The 16,923-nt window shown below is 42.0% G+C and overlaps 1 protein-coding gene across 1 annotated transcript in view; it reads left to right on the top strand.

The window, feature by feature from the left end:
- Positions 1-16,923, top strand: part of MELK (maternal embryonic leucine zipper kinase) — a 96,237-nt gene that overhangs the window by 28,519 nt on the left and 50,795 nt on the right. The window contains exon 8 of the mRNA XM_023203174.1: positions 16,033-16,101. Coding sequence (XP_023058942.1) covers positions 16,033-16,101 — 69 coding nt within the window. The remainder of the gene's footprint in view (positions 1-16,032; positions 16,102-16,923) is intronic.

The following is a 16,923-nucleotide window of genomic DNA, read 5'->3' as shown; positions in this document are numbered from 1 at the left end:
TTTTTTTTTTTTTTTTTTTTTTTTTTTTGAGACGGAGTCTGGCTCTGTCACCCAGGCTGGAGTGCAGTGGCCGGATCTCAGCTCACTGCAAGCTCTGCCTCCTGGGTTTACGCCATTCTCCTGCCTCAGCCTCCCGAGCAGCTGGGACTACAGGCGCCCGCCACCTCGCCCGGCTAGTTTTTTGTATTTTTTAGTAGAGACAGGGTTTCACCGTGTTAGCCAGGATGGTCTCGATCTCCTGACCTCGTGATCCGCCCGTCTCGGCCTCCCAAAGTGCTGGGATTACAGGCTTGAGCCACCGTGCCCGGCCCGCCTTGTTGTTTCTTTTTCCCCCTTTTTCTGGAAAATGCTAAGGGGTGCCTGCCTTAGGGCATTTGTATTTACCCTTTCACCTGAAGTGGTTTTCTCCAGGAGAGATGCTTTGTTCCCTCCCTTCTTTCAGGTCTCTGTTCAAATGTTCTCTAATCAGAAAGACAACCACTTGTTTATGTGTTCATTTGTTTGTTCATTTACTCATTTATTCGATGTCATTTTACCTCAGGGAGGAGTAAAATAGTTACCAAACACCTAATTTGTGCCAGGCACTTTTCTAGATGTGTGGGGCATATCTGTGAATAAAACGAATGAAAGATCCCTGTCCTCATGGAGTTTATCTTCTAGTAGTGGGGATATAGAGAAAGACAATAAGCCTAATAAGTAAATTTTACTAAAAGATGATATGTACTTTGGAAAAGAGAAAAAAATTGAGTAGGATAAAGAGGAATCAGGAGTACAGATGGGGGTGTTGTGGAGGAAAGGTCCAGTAGGTTGCATGATTAAACAAGATGGTCGGGATAAACTTCATGGAGGCGAGATGTAAGGAGACTTAAAGGATGTGAGAGTGTCAAGTGAGAAAAATATTTCCGGCAGAGGGAACAGCTAGAGCAAAGACTGAGAGGTAGGAACACACCTGGTGTTGTCGAGGGAGGGCGAGAGGGCCAATGCAGCCTGAGTTTAGTAAGTGAAGAGGCCAGTAGGAAAGGAAACCTTGGGAACAGGAGGTCAAGCTGCTTTGGGCTGGGTAGGCTCTCATAAGGACTTTAGCATTTTTTCTACGTGAAATGGATAGCCATTGGAGGCTTTTGAGGACGTGATTTGGTTTAGTTTTTAACAGGATCACACTGGCTGCTGTGTGGAGATGACTGTAGGAAGTGAAGAAGAGAACCAGGGCATCTGGTCAGGAGGATATTGTAATGATTCAGATAAGAGATGGTGGCAGTGGAGGTGGTAAAAAGTGGGTAGATAACAGATGTCTTTCTTTGTTTGTTTTGTTTTTGAGATGGAGGCTCACCCGGTCGCCCAGGCTAGAGGGCAGTGGTGTGATTTTGGCTCACTGCAACCTCCACCTCCTGGGTTCAAGTGATTCTCTTGCCTCAGCCTTCCAAGTAGCTGGGATTATAGGTTCTTGCCACCATGTGTGGCTAATTTTTGTAGTTTTAGTAGAGATGGGGTTTCGCCATGTTGGCCAGGTTGGTCTTGAACTCCTAACCTCAGGTAATCCACCTGCCTCGGCCTCCCAAGGTGCTGGGATTATAGGCGTGAGCCACCACTTCTGGTCTGGATGTCTTTTTTAAAAAATTATTTTTGTATTAACATAAAGTAAAATTGACCCTTTGTATATACAGGTCTATGAATTCTAACACATGTATAGGTTCATATAACCATTGCCACAGTCAGAATGTAGAACAGTCTGGATGTCTTTTGAAGGCGTAGCTAACATGATTTGTGGATGGATTGGATGAGGGGAGTAACCTGTGTAGCTAGAAAGTTGGAAAATTATTAAAGGTATCTAGCATGTGAAACTCTTTTTTTTTTTTTTTTTTTTTTTTTTGAGGCAGAGTCTTACTTTGTCACCCAGGCTGGAATGCAATGGTGTGATCTTGGCTCACTGCAACCTCTGCCTCCCAGGTTCAAGCGATTCTGCTGCCTCAGCCTCCTGAGTAGCTGGGATTACAGGCTCCCACCACCACGCCCAGCTAATTTTTATAGTTTTAGCAGAGACGGGGTTTCACCATGTTGGACAGGCTGGTCTCGAACTCCTGACCTTAGGTGATCAGCCTGCCTCGGCCTCCCAAGTGTTGGAATTACAGGTGTGAGCCACCGTGCCTGGCCATAAAACCTGTTTCTTAGAGGCAATCATTGTTACCATGTTTATCAGATTTTTATGTATTTTTTTTCAGACATTAGTCTGCATATGTAAGAATTATATATTTATATATTTTCTCTTTCTGCTACCCCCTTCCCAGTTTTTTTTTTTTTTTTTTTACACAGATGGTAGCATACCATAAACACTGTTCTGCACCTTGTTTTCCTCCCTTAGCAGTGTGTCTTGGAAATCATAGCACTTCATACCCAGCTCAGAGCCTCTTCATTCTTTTTATGACTGCATAGAATTGCAGTGTATGCATGTACCATAATTTATTTAACCAGTCCTAGGTTAATGGACATTTAAGTAATTTCCAAGTAGTAATTTGTACATTGTGAATATAATAAATCTGTAAGAAAATTTCTAGAACAGTTGTTGGGTCAAAGGCATATGAATTAGTAATTTGATAGATATTGCCAAATTGCTTCCTAGTAAAGTCGTATTGGTTTATGTAACTACCAACAGTAGCATAATAATGCCAGTTTCTCCATATCCCCCACCAATACAGTGTATCACTGTTTTTGATCGTTATGTTTAAGACTTGTTTTTTTGCTCTGCAGGAATTTTTAGTTTTTAGTGAAATTCATCAGTCTTTTTCTTTCTTTCTTTCTTTTTTTTTTTTTAGAGATAGGGTCTTGCTTTGTCACCCAGGCTGAAGTACAGTGGTGCAGTCATAGCTCACTGCAGCCTCAGTCTCCTGGGCTCAAGTGATTCTCTCGCCTCAGCCTCCTGAGTAGCTGGAACTACAGGCGTGCTCCACCACACTTGGCTAATATTTTTTGTAGAGATAGGGTCTCACTATGTTGCTGAGGCTTGTCTCTGGCCTCAAGTGATCTTCCCACCTTGGCCTCCCAAAATGTTGGGATTATAGGCATGAACCACTGTGCCCAGCCTGTCAGTTTTTTATTGTCATATTTGGAAGGGCTTTTTGACTTTATTTTTTAAAATATCCATGTTTTCTTCTAGTGCTTTTATGGTTTCACTTTTTAAAAATGTTTAAATGTTTGATTCATCTAGAATTTGCTTTAGTGTGTTTTCTTGACTTTAAACATCATTAAAAAAAACAAAACTGTAGAGATTTGCTTTCATATTCTGGATTCTGGATTTTAAAGATCTAAATGTAGGTTAGGTGTGGTGGCTCATGCCTGTAATCCCACCACTTTGGGAGGCTGAGGCAGGGACATGGCTTGAGGCCAGAAGTTTGAGACCAGCCTGGGCAACATAGTGAGACTCTGTCTCTACAAAAAATAAAATTAGCTGGGCATGGTGGCATTTGTCTTTAGTCCTAGCTACTTAGGAGACTGAGGTGGGAGGATTGCTTGAGCCTAGGAGTTCAAGGCTGCAGTGGGCTATGATTGCACCATTGCACTCCAGCTCAGGCTACATTCCTCACATCTTAAAAAAAAAAAAAAAAGAAGGTCAGGCCCAGTGGCTCATGCCTGTAATCCCCGCACTTTGGGAAGCCAAGATGGGCAGATCACTTGAGGCCAGGAGTAGCTTGGCCAATATGGTGAAACCCCATCTCTACTAAAAGTACAAGAGTTTGCTGGTCGTGGTGGTGCATGCCTGTAATCCCAGCTACTTTGGAGGCTGAGGCATGAGAATCATTTGAACCCGGGAGGCAGAGGTTGGAGTGAGCTGAGATCGCACCACTGCACTCCAGCCTGGGTGACAGAGATTCCTTCTCAAAAAAAAAAAAAAAAAGAAAATAGAATTGTGATGGCAATATAGCTATATATACTTCAGAATTAAGGTTCATTGTTAACAATAGTGTATATAAGTCCTTATTTAAAATAGTCTTGCTAATTTCAAGTTTTGCAGACAACTTGTTAAATCTAATTAGGTCTTTTTTTAACTTTGTGTTTTGGTTGATATACTAAAAGTAGAAGTGTCAGCTCCATTACTGTTTGCTTGTATTCATAGTCTTCAATCTGTGGTTTCTTTGCAAGAGTCTTCAGCCACTTGTCTATTCAATGAGGATTTAGCTTCATTAAACTGTATACTATAATCTGTAAATCCATTTAACTGTGCTCCTGTAAAGCACAGTGCTTTGCAATACCATTCTTTCTTAAAAGTATCTCATAATGTAGGTTATATAGGGACTAGTGAGCGTACCAGTGCTGATCCATATACTAAATATTAACAAAGCTCAATTTCTTATTTGTTAGATAGAAAATGAATATAAATAGAAGTGCTAATATATTCTTTCCACACCTCGGTGATCATCTTGCATATCCTCTGTGGTACACATGCCCCAACTTTGAAGACTGCCAATCAAGAATGAGTAAATGGTTAACTCTACATTTTTTGTTTGTTTGTTTGTTTTGAGACGGAGTCTCGCTCTGTTGCCCAGGCTGGAGTGCAGTGGTGTGATCTCAGCTCCCTGCAACCTCCACCTCCCGGGTTCAAGCAATTCTCCTGCCTTAGCCTCCCAGCTGGGATTACAGGCGTGTACCACCACACCTGGCTAATTTTTGTATTTTACATTAGTAGAGACAGTGTTTCACCATGTTGGTCAGGCTGGTCTTGAACTCCTGACCTCAAATGATCCACCTGCCTTAGCCTCCCAAAGTGCTGGGATTACAGGCATGAGCCACTGTGCCTGGCGTAACTACATATTCTTTAGGCAGTCCCTTGATAAGTATAATACCTCTCAGCCAAGTTATTAAGTGTCAGTCAATTAAGGATTATTCTACCTGGAAATTACTTGAAGTTATGGGTATTCTATGATGCTGAATAAGAACAAGAGGGGCCGTGAGTATAACTGGGGCTAGGATTAGCATTCTTCTGTAAATATTGAGCCTTCTAACCATACTTTACTTCTTGGTTATGAGATACTGTGCCATAAAGGATAATTAGAGTCATTTTATCCAGCTAAGATTTTGAATATTCACCTTGACCATAAAAAGTCTTGATAAAGATGTATGTTGTGTAAAACAAAATGAGGTGTTATGTGGATTTTTGAAAAAATGGAATGATAACGTTTTCAGTGAGTTTTGAACCCCCGAAAACTGATGTAGAAAGTGGGGGGGATGCCGACCAGCAGACCAGGTCTAAAGTCTTAGGTGTCCAGAAATGGAGTTCTGTGTTTGAGTTGTGCTGAATGAAATCTCTTCCATCTAGAGCATCTGCAGCACTCTTTTGGTTGTTTTAATTCTTTCTGTTTTTTTCTCTACTTCCTTGTTTCCCCCCTCTAAATGGATAGAGTTTTCTGAAGTGTGTGTGTTACATATCTTTGTGGCTGTTGCACATGGTTGCTCAGAAAAAATAAAATATTTGCCGGCATGCATATTCTCATCCTATTGTCACAAAAGTAATACTTAACATGCATGAGCTTTTGTTACTTACCAGGCTCTGCTCTAAATGAGGTGGTTGCTATTATTGTCTTCCTCTTACAGATGAAGAAACAAAGGGACAGAGACCTTAAATAACTTACTTATTCAGGGTCTTATAGCTAGTGAGTAGCAGAGCTGGGATTTGAACCCTAGCAGTCAAGCTGGGAGCCCACTCTCATAACCACTATGAAATAAATATTGTTTCTCAGCTCAGTAGTTGCTAGTCATCTGAGAATCACAGATGCCTAAAGGAGGAAGGATCCCCATCCCAAGTATCTTTTTGTGCCTATTAATTTGGGAATATTCCCAGACATCCCATCTTTTCTGATTTACTACGGCTACAAGTTAGTTCTCCTAATTCATTTAGGTATTACTGTGCGTTGGCTTTCCCACGCATTTTAGGTATCACCCTGGAAGGGTACTTACTGGTCCTTGTTTCCTTCATCAGCAGCGTTAGAGCACTGCAGTAATCAATTATTTTCAAGATCCATTCCAGCTCTGAGTAGCTATAAGTTCTTTGACTTCTGTTTCTTCACATTCAGTTCTTCTTGTTTCAGCCTAGCATTCTCTTTTTTTTTTTTTTTTGAGAGACAGAATCTCTCTCTGTTGCCCAGGCTGGAGTGCAGTGGCGTGATATCAGCTCACTGCAACCTCCCTCTCCTAGGTTCTCCTGCCTCAGCCTCCAGAGTAGCTGGGACTACAGGCGCCCGCCACCACATCCAGCTAATTTTTGTATTTTTAGTAGAGATGGGGTTTCACTATATTGGCCAGACTGGTCTTGAACTCCTAACCTTGTGATCCGCCTGCCTCGGCCTCCCAAAGTGCTGGGATTACAGGCATGAGCCACCTCACCCAGCCACTTTCCCTTTTTTTGAAATTTTGAATCTTGATTCTGCGCTCATGTAATAACAGCTGTCCCTGCCAGCATTGCTCCTGCCAGCATTTGCACATTTCTTAAATATTCCTAAACTAAGTTGTTGATTGAAAAACTGAATAGAGGCCGGGCGCAGTGGCTCACGCCTGTGATTCCAGCACTTTGGGAGACTGAGGTGGGTGGATCATGAGATCAGGAGTTCGAGACCACCCTGGCCAACGTGGGGAAACCCCGTCTCTACTAAAAATACAAAAAAAATTAGCTGGGCATAGTGGTGCATGCCTGTAATCCTAGCTACTCAGGAGGCTGAAGCAGGAGAATTGCTTGAACCTGGGAAGCGGAGGTTGCCGTGAATTGAGATCGTGCCTCTGCCTTCCAGTCTGAATGACAGAGTGAGACTCTGTCTCAGAAAAAAACCAAAACAAAACAAAAAAAGTCTGGAATAGAACAGGACCACTGCCTAAGTGTTCCGAGTATTGGTTTTTAGTTTTACTCTGTTTCAGTTACACTTAACTAAGATTTTGTAGTCTTATCCACAAAGATAAGTAACTGTTATTTTACTTACCCACCACACCCAGCTAATTTTTTTGTTGTTATACTTCTTTTATTAGATGAAGAAACTAAAGCACAGCAAGGTTAAATAGCTTGTGTAAGGTCACACAGTTAGTAAGACGTAGATCCTGGATTTGAACCTAGCCAATTTGCTTTCAGAACCTTTCTTAGGATCCAGGGCCAGAGAGACTGAATACCTTACCTTGTTAATACCTTACTGAAATGGAACTACATTATATTCATGGAGATCCTAATTTATTGACTTAACTCTAACCTTTGCTATATTTTTTATCTGTCTGGACCTTAATCCTCTGTGCTGTTTATTTGTCTTCATTTGTTGTTACTGCAAGTTCACATTCATATGGCAGCCATGGAATTCATACTATTATCAATATATTGTTTCATCAATAAAAGGTGAATGTACCAACATACAAACTTCAGTGTTTTCTACTTTTATTTATTTGAATGCACTAGTGGATCCTAGATTAATCCTTTGAGGGAGAGAGCTTACCTTAAAATAATACCAAAGTATATCCTGATAGTATATGTGAGATTCAAGTTCTGATATTTTTGAAAAATTAAATATCTTTGCAGTGGAATGAATATGGTAGAAAATGTCTAATTCTTGTTCAGTGGAAATTTGGCCTTCCTAATTAATAGTATTTACTGATACTTTTATATTCTTTGTTTCTCCTACCCTGAATTTCATTTTTTAGTTTTTCATGTATTTGCAAGTTGAAAATTGATTCAAATTAGGACTTTTATGCATTATTGTAGAATTTAATTTCACACATTATAGATTTTGAAATTTATTGTAATCTTGGCTGAGAACTATTGTTCCGAGTCGCAGTGTAATACAGTCTGCTGGTTGAATCTAATTAAGGTGTCGTATCACTTGCATGCAGTATGTATCTTTGCCTAGAATGTTCTAAAATTCCTCACTTGGGAATAACACTTTCCTCAGTTCTTGGTTTGATTGAAAAACCCAGCAATATTTGATGCACCGTATGTAACTCTTGTTTAAAAGGCAGACTTCGTTTATCTTTTGCATTTGTTGACTATTTTAACCAAAATGCTCAACTGCAATTTCCAGCATGATTACTAATGGCTTGAATATTAATCTTATTAATGTCACCTATATTCATTTGTCATCACTGCATTCAAAGACAAGCACGACTGTACTCCAGTTGTGGTATATAAATATTAGGGAAGTATAAATAATTTAGCAATTGAAAATTGAGTAGCTTGAACATAAAATTGCTGCCTAACAATTATAATTTATAATTTTAAAGAAAATGAGCAAGTTGTCTCTTTATGAAATTATATTTTTACAATTACAGAGTTGACTATAGCACCCCTATGATTATGTATTGGAGAGATGGCCTGCCTCTTTTAGAGCAGTGTGAAAAACAAACAATTTCAAGCCAATGGAATTCCCAGGATTATTTTGCTTTGTCCATAGATCTTTTCTCCCCCTCTTCACTTGGATTCTTCCACTGTTATCTGTTTCTTGCTCTTATTTGCAAGGTAATTGTCCCTTAAATAAACAAACACTAATTCTTTAAAGAATAGCAGAAACAAGGGTCCTATCTCTGACCCTTTTTTGCTCTGTAACAGTGTTTCTCAACATTAACACCGTTGGCATTGGAACCACATAATTCGTTGTTGTAGGGGACTGTCATGCATTATAGGATGATTAGCAGCCTCCATGACCTTTATCCACTAATTGCTAGGGGTAATATCCACGTAGTGACAATTTAGAATGTTTCCATACACTACCAGATGTCCCCTTGTAGGACAAATCATCCCCAGTGCCCTACAATATTGAACAAGTACTTAATCTCCCTGGCTGAGACTTGGTTTCTCCATTTGTATAATGTGGTTAATAGTCCCTGCCTACTATACGGGGTAAAATATATGTACAGGTGTTCTGTGCATTTTAAAGCATGGTGTACAAATAAGAAATTGGGTTAAGCCTGGCAGCAGAGCTCATTTCTGAACTCTATTTTGGCCAGTATTTCAACACAGAGAATGAAGCTGAGAATGTCAGGACATGGTAATGAGTCAGAAGCCTTATGACCCACTTGTGAGTGATACTCTACAGAGGTGTTCCGCCCAAATAGGGGAAGTGGATGGGGTACATTTCAGGAGGTGATGTGAACAGGGCTTGACTAGACGATGTGTACCTTACCAGACAATCCTGAGATTCTGAGATAGCTGCAGTGGGGCAGTGCTCCATTGGGAAGGCCTATGACATTCCTCAGAATGCCTTTAGCCTTTCTTGCTTCACCGAGTATTTAGCACTTTTAGATACACGGCTTTTGGCCAATGTGCCCATCTCTGGCCCTCAGAAAAGGAATACTGCTTTTTTGAGTATTCCTATCTCCTCCTATTTATTTCAGATTCAATACATGTTTATTGTCTCTTACGTGCAAGGCAGTATGCCAAGTGCTTTCACATACATTGTCTGGGTTTATAATCCTGTAAGTGGCATTAGTTGTATTACAGATAGTAATAATGGTAGTAATAGCATCATCAGCAGCAGTCGAAGCTAACATTTATCAAGTTCTTGCTTTGTTCATGGCACTGTGCTAAGTGCTTTATGTATACTAAATCATTGAATCCTAGCAAAAATTCTATGCAGTAGGTATTGTTGTTATACTTCTTTTTTTCTTTTTTGAGATGGAGTCTCGCTCTCTTGCCCAGGCTGGAGTGCAGTGGCGTGATCTCGGCTCACTGTAACCTCCGCCTCCCTAGTTCAAGTGATTCTTCTGCCTTAGCCTCCTTAGCTGGGACTACAGGCACGCGCCACCACACTCAGCTAATTTTGGTTGTTATACTTTTTTTTTAGATGAAGAAACTAAAGCACGGCAAGGTTAAATAGCTTGTATAAGGTCATACAGCTAGTAAGAGGTAGATCCTGGATTTGAACCTAGGCAATTTGTTTTCAGAGCCTTTCTTAGGAAACGGGGCCAGAGAGACGGAATACTCTTACAAGCCCATGGAGCCAGTAAGAGGTGGAACTCGGATTCAAATATAATATATGACTTCAATCCATTGCTGTTCCAATGTGCCAAACACCACACTTCTCATTCACTTGTTTTTTTCTGCTTCTTTCTGGATAGGATTGCTTCCATGGTGCCAGCTTATAGCTGGGGAATCTATTAAAAGATACTTTAAGAATTCAAAATAGGTTGATAAAAAGGGGTGATAAAAAGGCAAAGAGGAATTTGGAATCAGTGTGGTAGAGCTCTCTTTAGTACTTTGGTCTGAGTATTTATTTTTACATTTGGTTTCTGTGGAGTACTCCTTTTAGTTAAGAGTACTTTTCAGAATTTAAAGGCATAATGTCTCTTATTACGATAGCTTCAGAATTTAAAGGCATAATGTCTTTTGATTATGATAGATCTGGTTATGGGTCTGTTATTTGTGTGTTGGAGCAGACCAGAAAGGACTGAAACCTGCAATCAGACTTGTCCTTGAGATGGGCAGATGCTGGTGTCGGGGAGGTGATGTGAAGCAGCTAAACCCTCATAGATAGTGTATGAGCTTCCTAGGGTTGTTGTAACAAAGTACTGGAGAGTGATGGGTTAAAACAACAGAAATGGATTCTTGCGCAGTTGGAGGGATACTGTTCAATCCAGTACAGATAGTGTCCACAGAGTAAGCAGCAAACAGCTTTGCAAACAGCAGAGGGGAGACCACCCAGAGTACAGGGAGTGAAGCTGGCAGAGGACGCTCTGGGAGCAGGCTGTGATCAGAGACTCAGGTAGCTCATGGCCATTTGATCAGCACATAGGAAGCTCTTTGTTCCAAGCTAATCTCCACTCTCTATGGGACCCTGGCAAGAGCAAGCTGAAATATTTGAGGCCGGGCAAATAAGCAGTTTGCCAAGAAATAGAACAAGGCAGGTCCTCAGGATTGGGATCATGAAAAGCCTGGGTCTCAGGAATAAAGTAAAGCTCAGATACGAAAGTGGGGCCAAGTAGGTCAGGGCCAATCATGCAACAACTGTGACTCACTACTGCTGACTCCCAGAGAGCCAGCTAGAGCATCTAAAACCCCTCCTTCCCAGGGATAGGCATGGAGCCCAGGCAGCAGTGAGCCTTCAGGTTGGGGTCTAGTTGGCTGTAGATGAAGCATGGTGGGGAGAAATGAATTCAAGGCTTCATTGCTGTAGTTCAAAAACAAACTTTGAGCCAGGCACGGTGGCTCATGCCTGTAATCTCAGTACTTTGGGAGGCTGAGGTCAGGAGTTTGAGACCAACCTGGCCAACATGGTGAGACCATGTCTCTGCTTAAAATGCAAAAATTAGCCAGGCATGGTGGTGCATGCCTGTAATCCTAGCTACTCAGTAGGCTGAGGCAGAAGAATGGCTTGAACCCGGAAGGCAGAGGTTGCAGTGAGCGAAGATTGTACCATGAGACTCCATCTCAAAAAAAAAAAAATTATGAAGAGTAACATTCATCACAGAATTGTTTATGATATAATTAGGAACTGGTCTATGACAAACTCCAGAGGGTCTCCAAAATGAATGAAAGACAAAATGCACTGAATAAGGATTCTAGGTTAGAAATGTAAGTGCACTGTAATCGCAGCACTTTGGGAGGCCGAGACGGGCGGATCACGAGGTCAGGAGATCGAGATCACCCTGGCTAACACAGTGAAACCCTGTCTCTACTAAAAAATAGAAAAAAACTAGCCGGGCTAGGTGGCGGGCGCCTGTAGTCCCAGCTGCTCGGGAGGCTGAGGCAGGAGAATGGCGTAAACCCGGGAGGCGGAGCTTGCAGTGAGCTGAGATGCGGCCACTGCACTCCAGCCTGGGCGACAGAGCGAGACTTTGTCTCAAAAAAAAAAAAAAAAAAAAGAAAGAAATGTAAGTGCAAATGTGGCAGGCCAGGTTTCACTAATGCAGGCCTCTATTACAACTGTCTCAGCACTGACTGAGTAGCTAGGGTATACATTAAAAGCTAATTGAGCCAGTGCCCTTATACCAAGGCTGGAATGTAACAAAGAGCCCACCAAGAGTTTTGCCTGGGCTTTTCCAGGGCCTTGAAGCATGACAAGATAACGAAGGAATTCTTATCAGGACCCTTTTAGGATTAAACAAATTATATTGGGGGTCTGAAGAAATTCCCCAGGCCTACACAAACAATTTCATTGGAGTCTAAAGGAACTCCCCAAACCTTTATGATTTAGCAGGATACAAGATAAGGGTAATCACCCCAGCACCTAGACCCATTTAGATTAAGTAAACTTACTGAGCCTCCAGAAGGTCTTCGGGACTCAGACCTTAGTTATAGCTTAAAAGAAGTTAATCACTTATGTTTTTAGATAAATACACACTTACATGTAGACATATAGCTTAGAAGATACATAAGCTCTGGAAAACTTGGTAATTTTGAGTTGGTCTGGCGATAATTTCCAGGCCTTTTCCCTGTGGCTGGTTACAGAGATAAAAATTCTTCCTCCCCAGTTCATCTACATCTTATTATTGGGCCACAAGGAATAGCAGCCCAAGAGGCTGGGCGAGGTGGCTCACGGCTGTAATCCCAGCACTTTGGGAGGCTGAGGCAGCTGGATCACCTGAGGTCAGGAGTTTGAGACCAGCCTGACCAACATGGCGAAACCCCATCTCTACTAAAAATACAAAAAATTAACCAGGTGTGGTGGCAGGCACCTGTAATCCCCGCTACTCTGGAGGCTGAGGCAGGAGAATTGCTTGAACCCGGGAGGCGGAGGCTGATTGGGCCATTGCACTCCAGCCTGGGCAACAAGAGTGAAACTCCATCTCAAGAAAAAAAAAAAAAAAAAAACGAAAAACAAAAGAAAAGAAGTAGCAGCCTGGCCCTCACTTTAGTCTGGGAACACAAGGGAGACAAGGACAATCACAAGCGCACGCGCACGCACACACACACATACACATGCCAACTGTAAATGAATGCGGCTAGAAGGATGGAGGCAGGTAGGTGAGGAAGCCATTGACTCGTACCGGCATTGGGGTTCTCTGTTCTATGAACTGTCTAGGATATAATTCTTACAGAATCAGTCCACCTTAAAGGTGAAGGAGAAAATAGACAGATATGGATCACTCAGAGTCCTAAGATGTTAAGGCAGGCTGGCTTTTGATTATGTTAAAAAAAAAATCAAAGTCCCAGAGAAGCATTGTCAAACAATAAATCTAAAAAGAAAGGGTCAAAAATCAACCTCTCTGATGAGAGTAGACACACTGACCTACAAGTGTTTCCTAGGAAGAACAGTAGCTTTCATTTTACAAATGACTTTTAATATTATTACATTTTTATTCCCTTTGTCTAAAGCACTCAGTATTACCCAGAGAGCCCCCCCCCCCCCCCCCCCTTTTTTTTTGAGACAAGAGTTGCGCTCTTGTTGCCCAGGCTGGAGTGCAATGGTGTGATCTCGGCTCACTGCAACCTCTGCCTCCCAGCTTCAAGCAATTCTCCTATCTCAGCCTCCTGAGTAGCTAGGAATTATAGGTGTCCGCCACCACACCTGGCTAATTTTGTGTTTTTAGTAGAGATGGGGTTTTTCCATGTTGGTCAGGCTGGTCTCAAACTCCCGACCTCAGATGATCCGCCTGCCTTGGCCTCCCAAAGTGTTGGGATTACAGGCGTGAGCCACCGCGCCCAGCCTGAGAGCCCATTCTTATTTATACCTTGCCAGGGCACCTTAACACTTGCCAGACAGAAACTAACAAAGTTTTTTTTTGTTTGTTTTGTTTTTGAGATGGAGTTTCACTCTTGTTGCCCAGGCTGGAATGCAATGGTGCAATCTCGGCTCACTGCAACCTCCACCTCCTGGGTTCAAGTGATTCTTCTGCCTCAGCCTCCCAAGTAGGTGGGATTACAGACGTGTGCCTCCATGCCTGGCTAATTTTTTGTGTTTAGTAGAGACAGGGTTTCACCATGTTGGTTGGGCTGATCTCAAACTCCTGACCTTGGCTTTCCAAAGTGCTGGCATTACAGACATGAGCCACTGTGCCCAGCTCAGAGTTTGTTTTTGAATTATAGCAATGAAGCTTTGACTTTATTTTTCCCTACCAAGCCTCATGTACAGCCAACTGGACCCCAACCTGAAGACTCACTGCTGCCTGGGCTCCATGCCTATCCCTGGGAAGGAGGGGTTTTAGATGCTCTAGCTGGCTCTCTGGAAGTCAGCAGGAGTCTGTGACAGTTGCCTGTGACCTTTGGAAAAGGCTTTTTCTCAATTTGTTGTTAACTTTGTTAATGATTTTTTTTTTTTTTTTTTTTTTTGAGACGGAGTCTCGCTCTATTGGCAGGCTGGAGTGCAGTGGTATGATCTTGGCTCACTGCAACCTCCACCTCCCGGATTCAAGCAATTCTCCTGCCTCAGCCTCCCGAGTAGCTGGGACTACAGGTGTGTGCCACCACGCCCGGCTAATTTTTGTATTTTTAGTAGAGACAGGGTTTCACCATATTGAACAGGATGGTCTTGATCTCTTGACCTCATGATCCACCCACCTCGGCCTCCCAAAGTGCTGGGATTACGGGCGTGAGCCACCATGCCCGGCCAATGATGTTTTGTTACACAGAAATATCAAATGTTAATTTTGTCATATATTATTCTTTATAGTGGTTGGCTTTGCTGTCATGTCTAGAAAGATTATAAAAATAATCACTTGTGCTTTCTTTAACTCTTATGGTTTTGTTTTGTATTTCCCTTTTTTTTGAGACAGAGTCTTGTTCTGTCGCCCAGGCTAGAGTGCTGCAGTGGTGCAATCTCAGCTCACTGCAACCTCTGCCTCCTGGGTTCGAGCAATTCTCCTGCCTCAGCCTCCCGAGTAGGTGGGACTACAGGCGCCTGCCACCATGCCCAGCTAATTTTTGTATTTTTAGTAGAGACGAGGTTTCCCTTTGTTAGCCAGGATGGTCTGGAACTCCTGACCTCGTGATCCACCCGCCTTGGCATCCCAAAGTGCTGGGATTACGGTTGTGAGCCACTGTGCCCAGCCTGGTTTTGTATTTTCATTTAATCTGGGTGGAATTAATTTTGGTATGTTCTGTGAATTATCGTTCAATCAGTTTTTCTCAAATAACTTGTTATCTTAGCATCATTAAACAATGTGATTTCTGCTGTGAGAAACTGTAGTATTGCTTCCTCTGAATTGGGAAAGAGGATGTGTGTGGCAGGTTTGTAAGAGATATTCTATCATGTGTTAGTATTTAGCCAAGTCCCTGATCTTATCTTTGATGACTTGCTGGCCATAATTTCTGAGTATACTAGGTTGTATACATTTGCCTTCTTAGGTTCTTTTAGTCCTAAAAGAGGTATTTAACTTAGAAAGTGGCTTTCACTAGTTTTCCTCAAAGATTGTGAATTCTGTTTTGTGGATGACCTGTTTTTAACCATAGCCTATGTCCTGTCACCAAATATACTTTTCTGCTGCTTCATTTTGTCAACTGATAATTGCTCTGAGATTATAAACTAATACTTGTTTCAGCAGCACAAAAATGGACTACAGTGTTTACTTGCTGTCCATTTAATACTACAGATTCCAAAGCCGTATTACATTTATGTTTTCTACTGTTATATTCTTTGTGCTCTAGCCCTTCTCTGATATGTGGGTAATTTAGAGGCAATGATAGTATTTAGTATGCTTGATTTTTGAGATGGAGTCTCGCTCTGTCACCCAGGTTGGAGTGCAGTGGCGCGATCTTTGCTCACTGCAACCTCCGCCTCCCGGGTTCAAGTGATTCTCCTGCCTCAGCCTCCTGAGTTACTGGGATTACAGGCGCCTGCCACCACGACTGGCTAATTTTTGTATTTTTAGTGGAGACGGGGTTTCACCACGTTGGCCAGGCTGGTCTTGAACTCCTGACTTCAGGTGATCTGTCCGCCTTGACCTCCCAAAGTGCTGGGATTGCAGGTGTGAGCCACCATGCCCAGCCAAGAAATTGATTTTTTTTAGTTAATAATGTTTACCAAGTATTGTAGTTGGGTGAAGTCTTCAAGCTTAAAAGTAAACCTCCAGCATGTTATTACCTAAGGAATTTGTGTCAAGGCTGATTGAACCTGAATCTCTTAAATGTTTTGTTTTTTGTAGAGAGGAAAATATGATGTTCCCAAGTGGCTCTCTCCCAGTAGCATTCTGCTTCTTCAACAAATGCTGCAGGTAAACTTTATTTTTAAATAATAGAAGTCTATTGTAATTGTTTGGTTCAACTTTTAAGATATCTGTGGTGCTATGTCATTTCCTATTAGCTTGAAAAATATCCCACTCATATCTACCTTGAAAATATCCTCTATTAGATCCTTTCTTAATTATGTTGTAAACCTAATTTGTTTTAGACACCTACCGTATGTCATAGCTGGTGTGGTTTTTCTTACTTTTTTTTGAGCATTGTCTGTTTTCTCTAACTAGCTCTTGTTCCACTCTCTTTTAATCCCAAAGTATTAATTGATTAATTGATTGATTGATGGAGATAGAGTCTCACACCTTAGAAGACCCCCAGGCTGGAGTGCAGTGGCACGATCTTGGCTCATTGCAACCTTCGCCTTCTGGGTTCAAGCGATTCTTCTGCTTCTGCCTTCCTAGTAGGTGGGATTACAGGCGTGAACCACCTTGCCTAGCTAATTTTTGTAGTTTTAGTAGAGACGGAGTTTTGCCATGTTGGCCAGGCTGGTCTCGAACTGCAGACCTCAAGGTATCTGCCTGCCTCATCCTGCCAAAGTGCTGGGATTACAGGCGTGAGCCACCATACCTGGCCCCAACTATTTTTTTTGTTTTTTTGTTTTTTTGTTTTTTTGAGACGGAGTCTCCCTCTGTTGCCCAGGCTGGAGTGCAGTGGCGTGATTTTGGCTCACTGCAAACTTTGCCTCCCAGGTTCAAGTAATTTTCCTGCCTCAGTCTCCTGAGTAGCTAGTACGGCAGGCATGTGCCACCATGCCTGGCTAGTTTATATATATATATATATATATTTTTTTTTTTTTTTTT

This window comes from Piliocolobus tephrosceles, chromosome 14 (genome assembly GCF_002776525.5).
Source record: "Piliocolobus tephrosceles isolate RC106 chromosome 14, ASM277652v3, whole genome shotgun sequence".
Taxonomy (NCBI): Eukaryota; Metazoa; Chordata; class Mammalia; order Primates; family Cercopithecidae; genus Piliocolobus; species Piliocolobus tephrosceles.
Note: the sequence above shows the minus strand (reverse complement) of the source record. Positions and strands in the feature narration are given on the sequence as shown.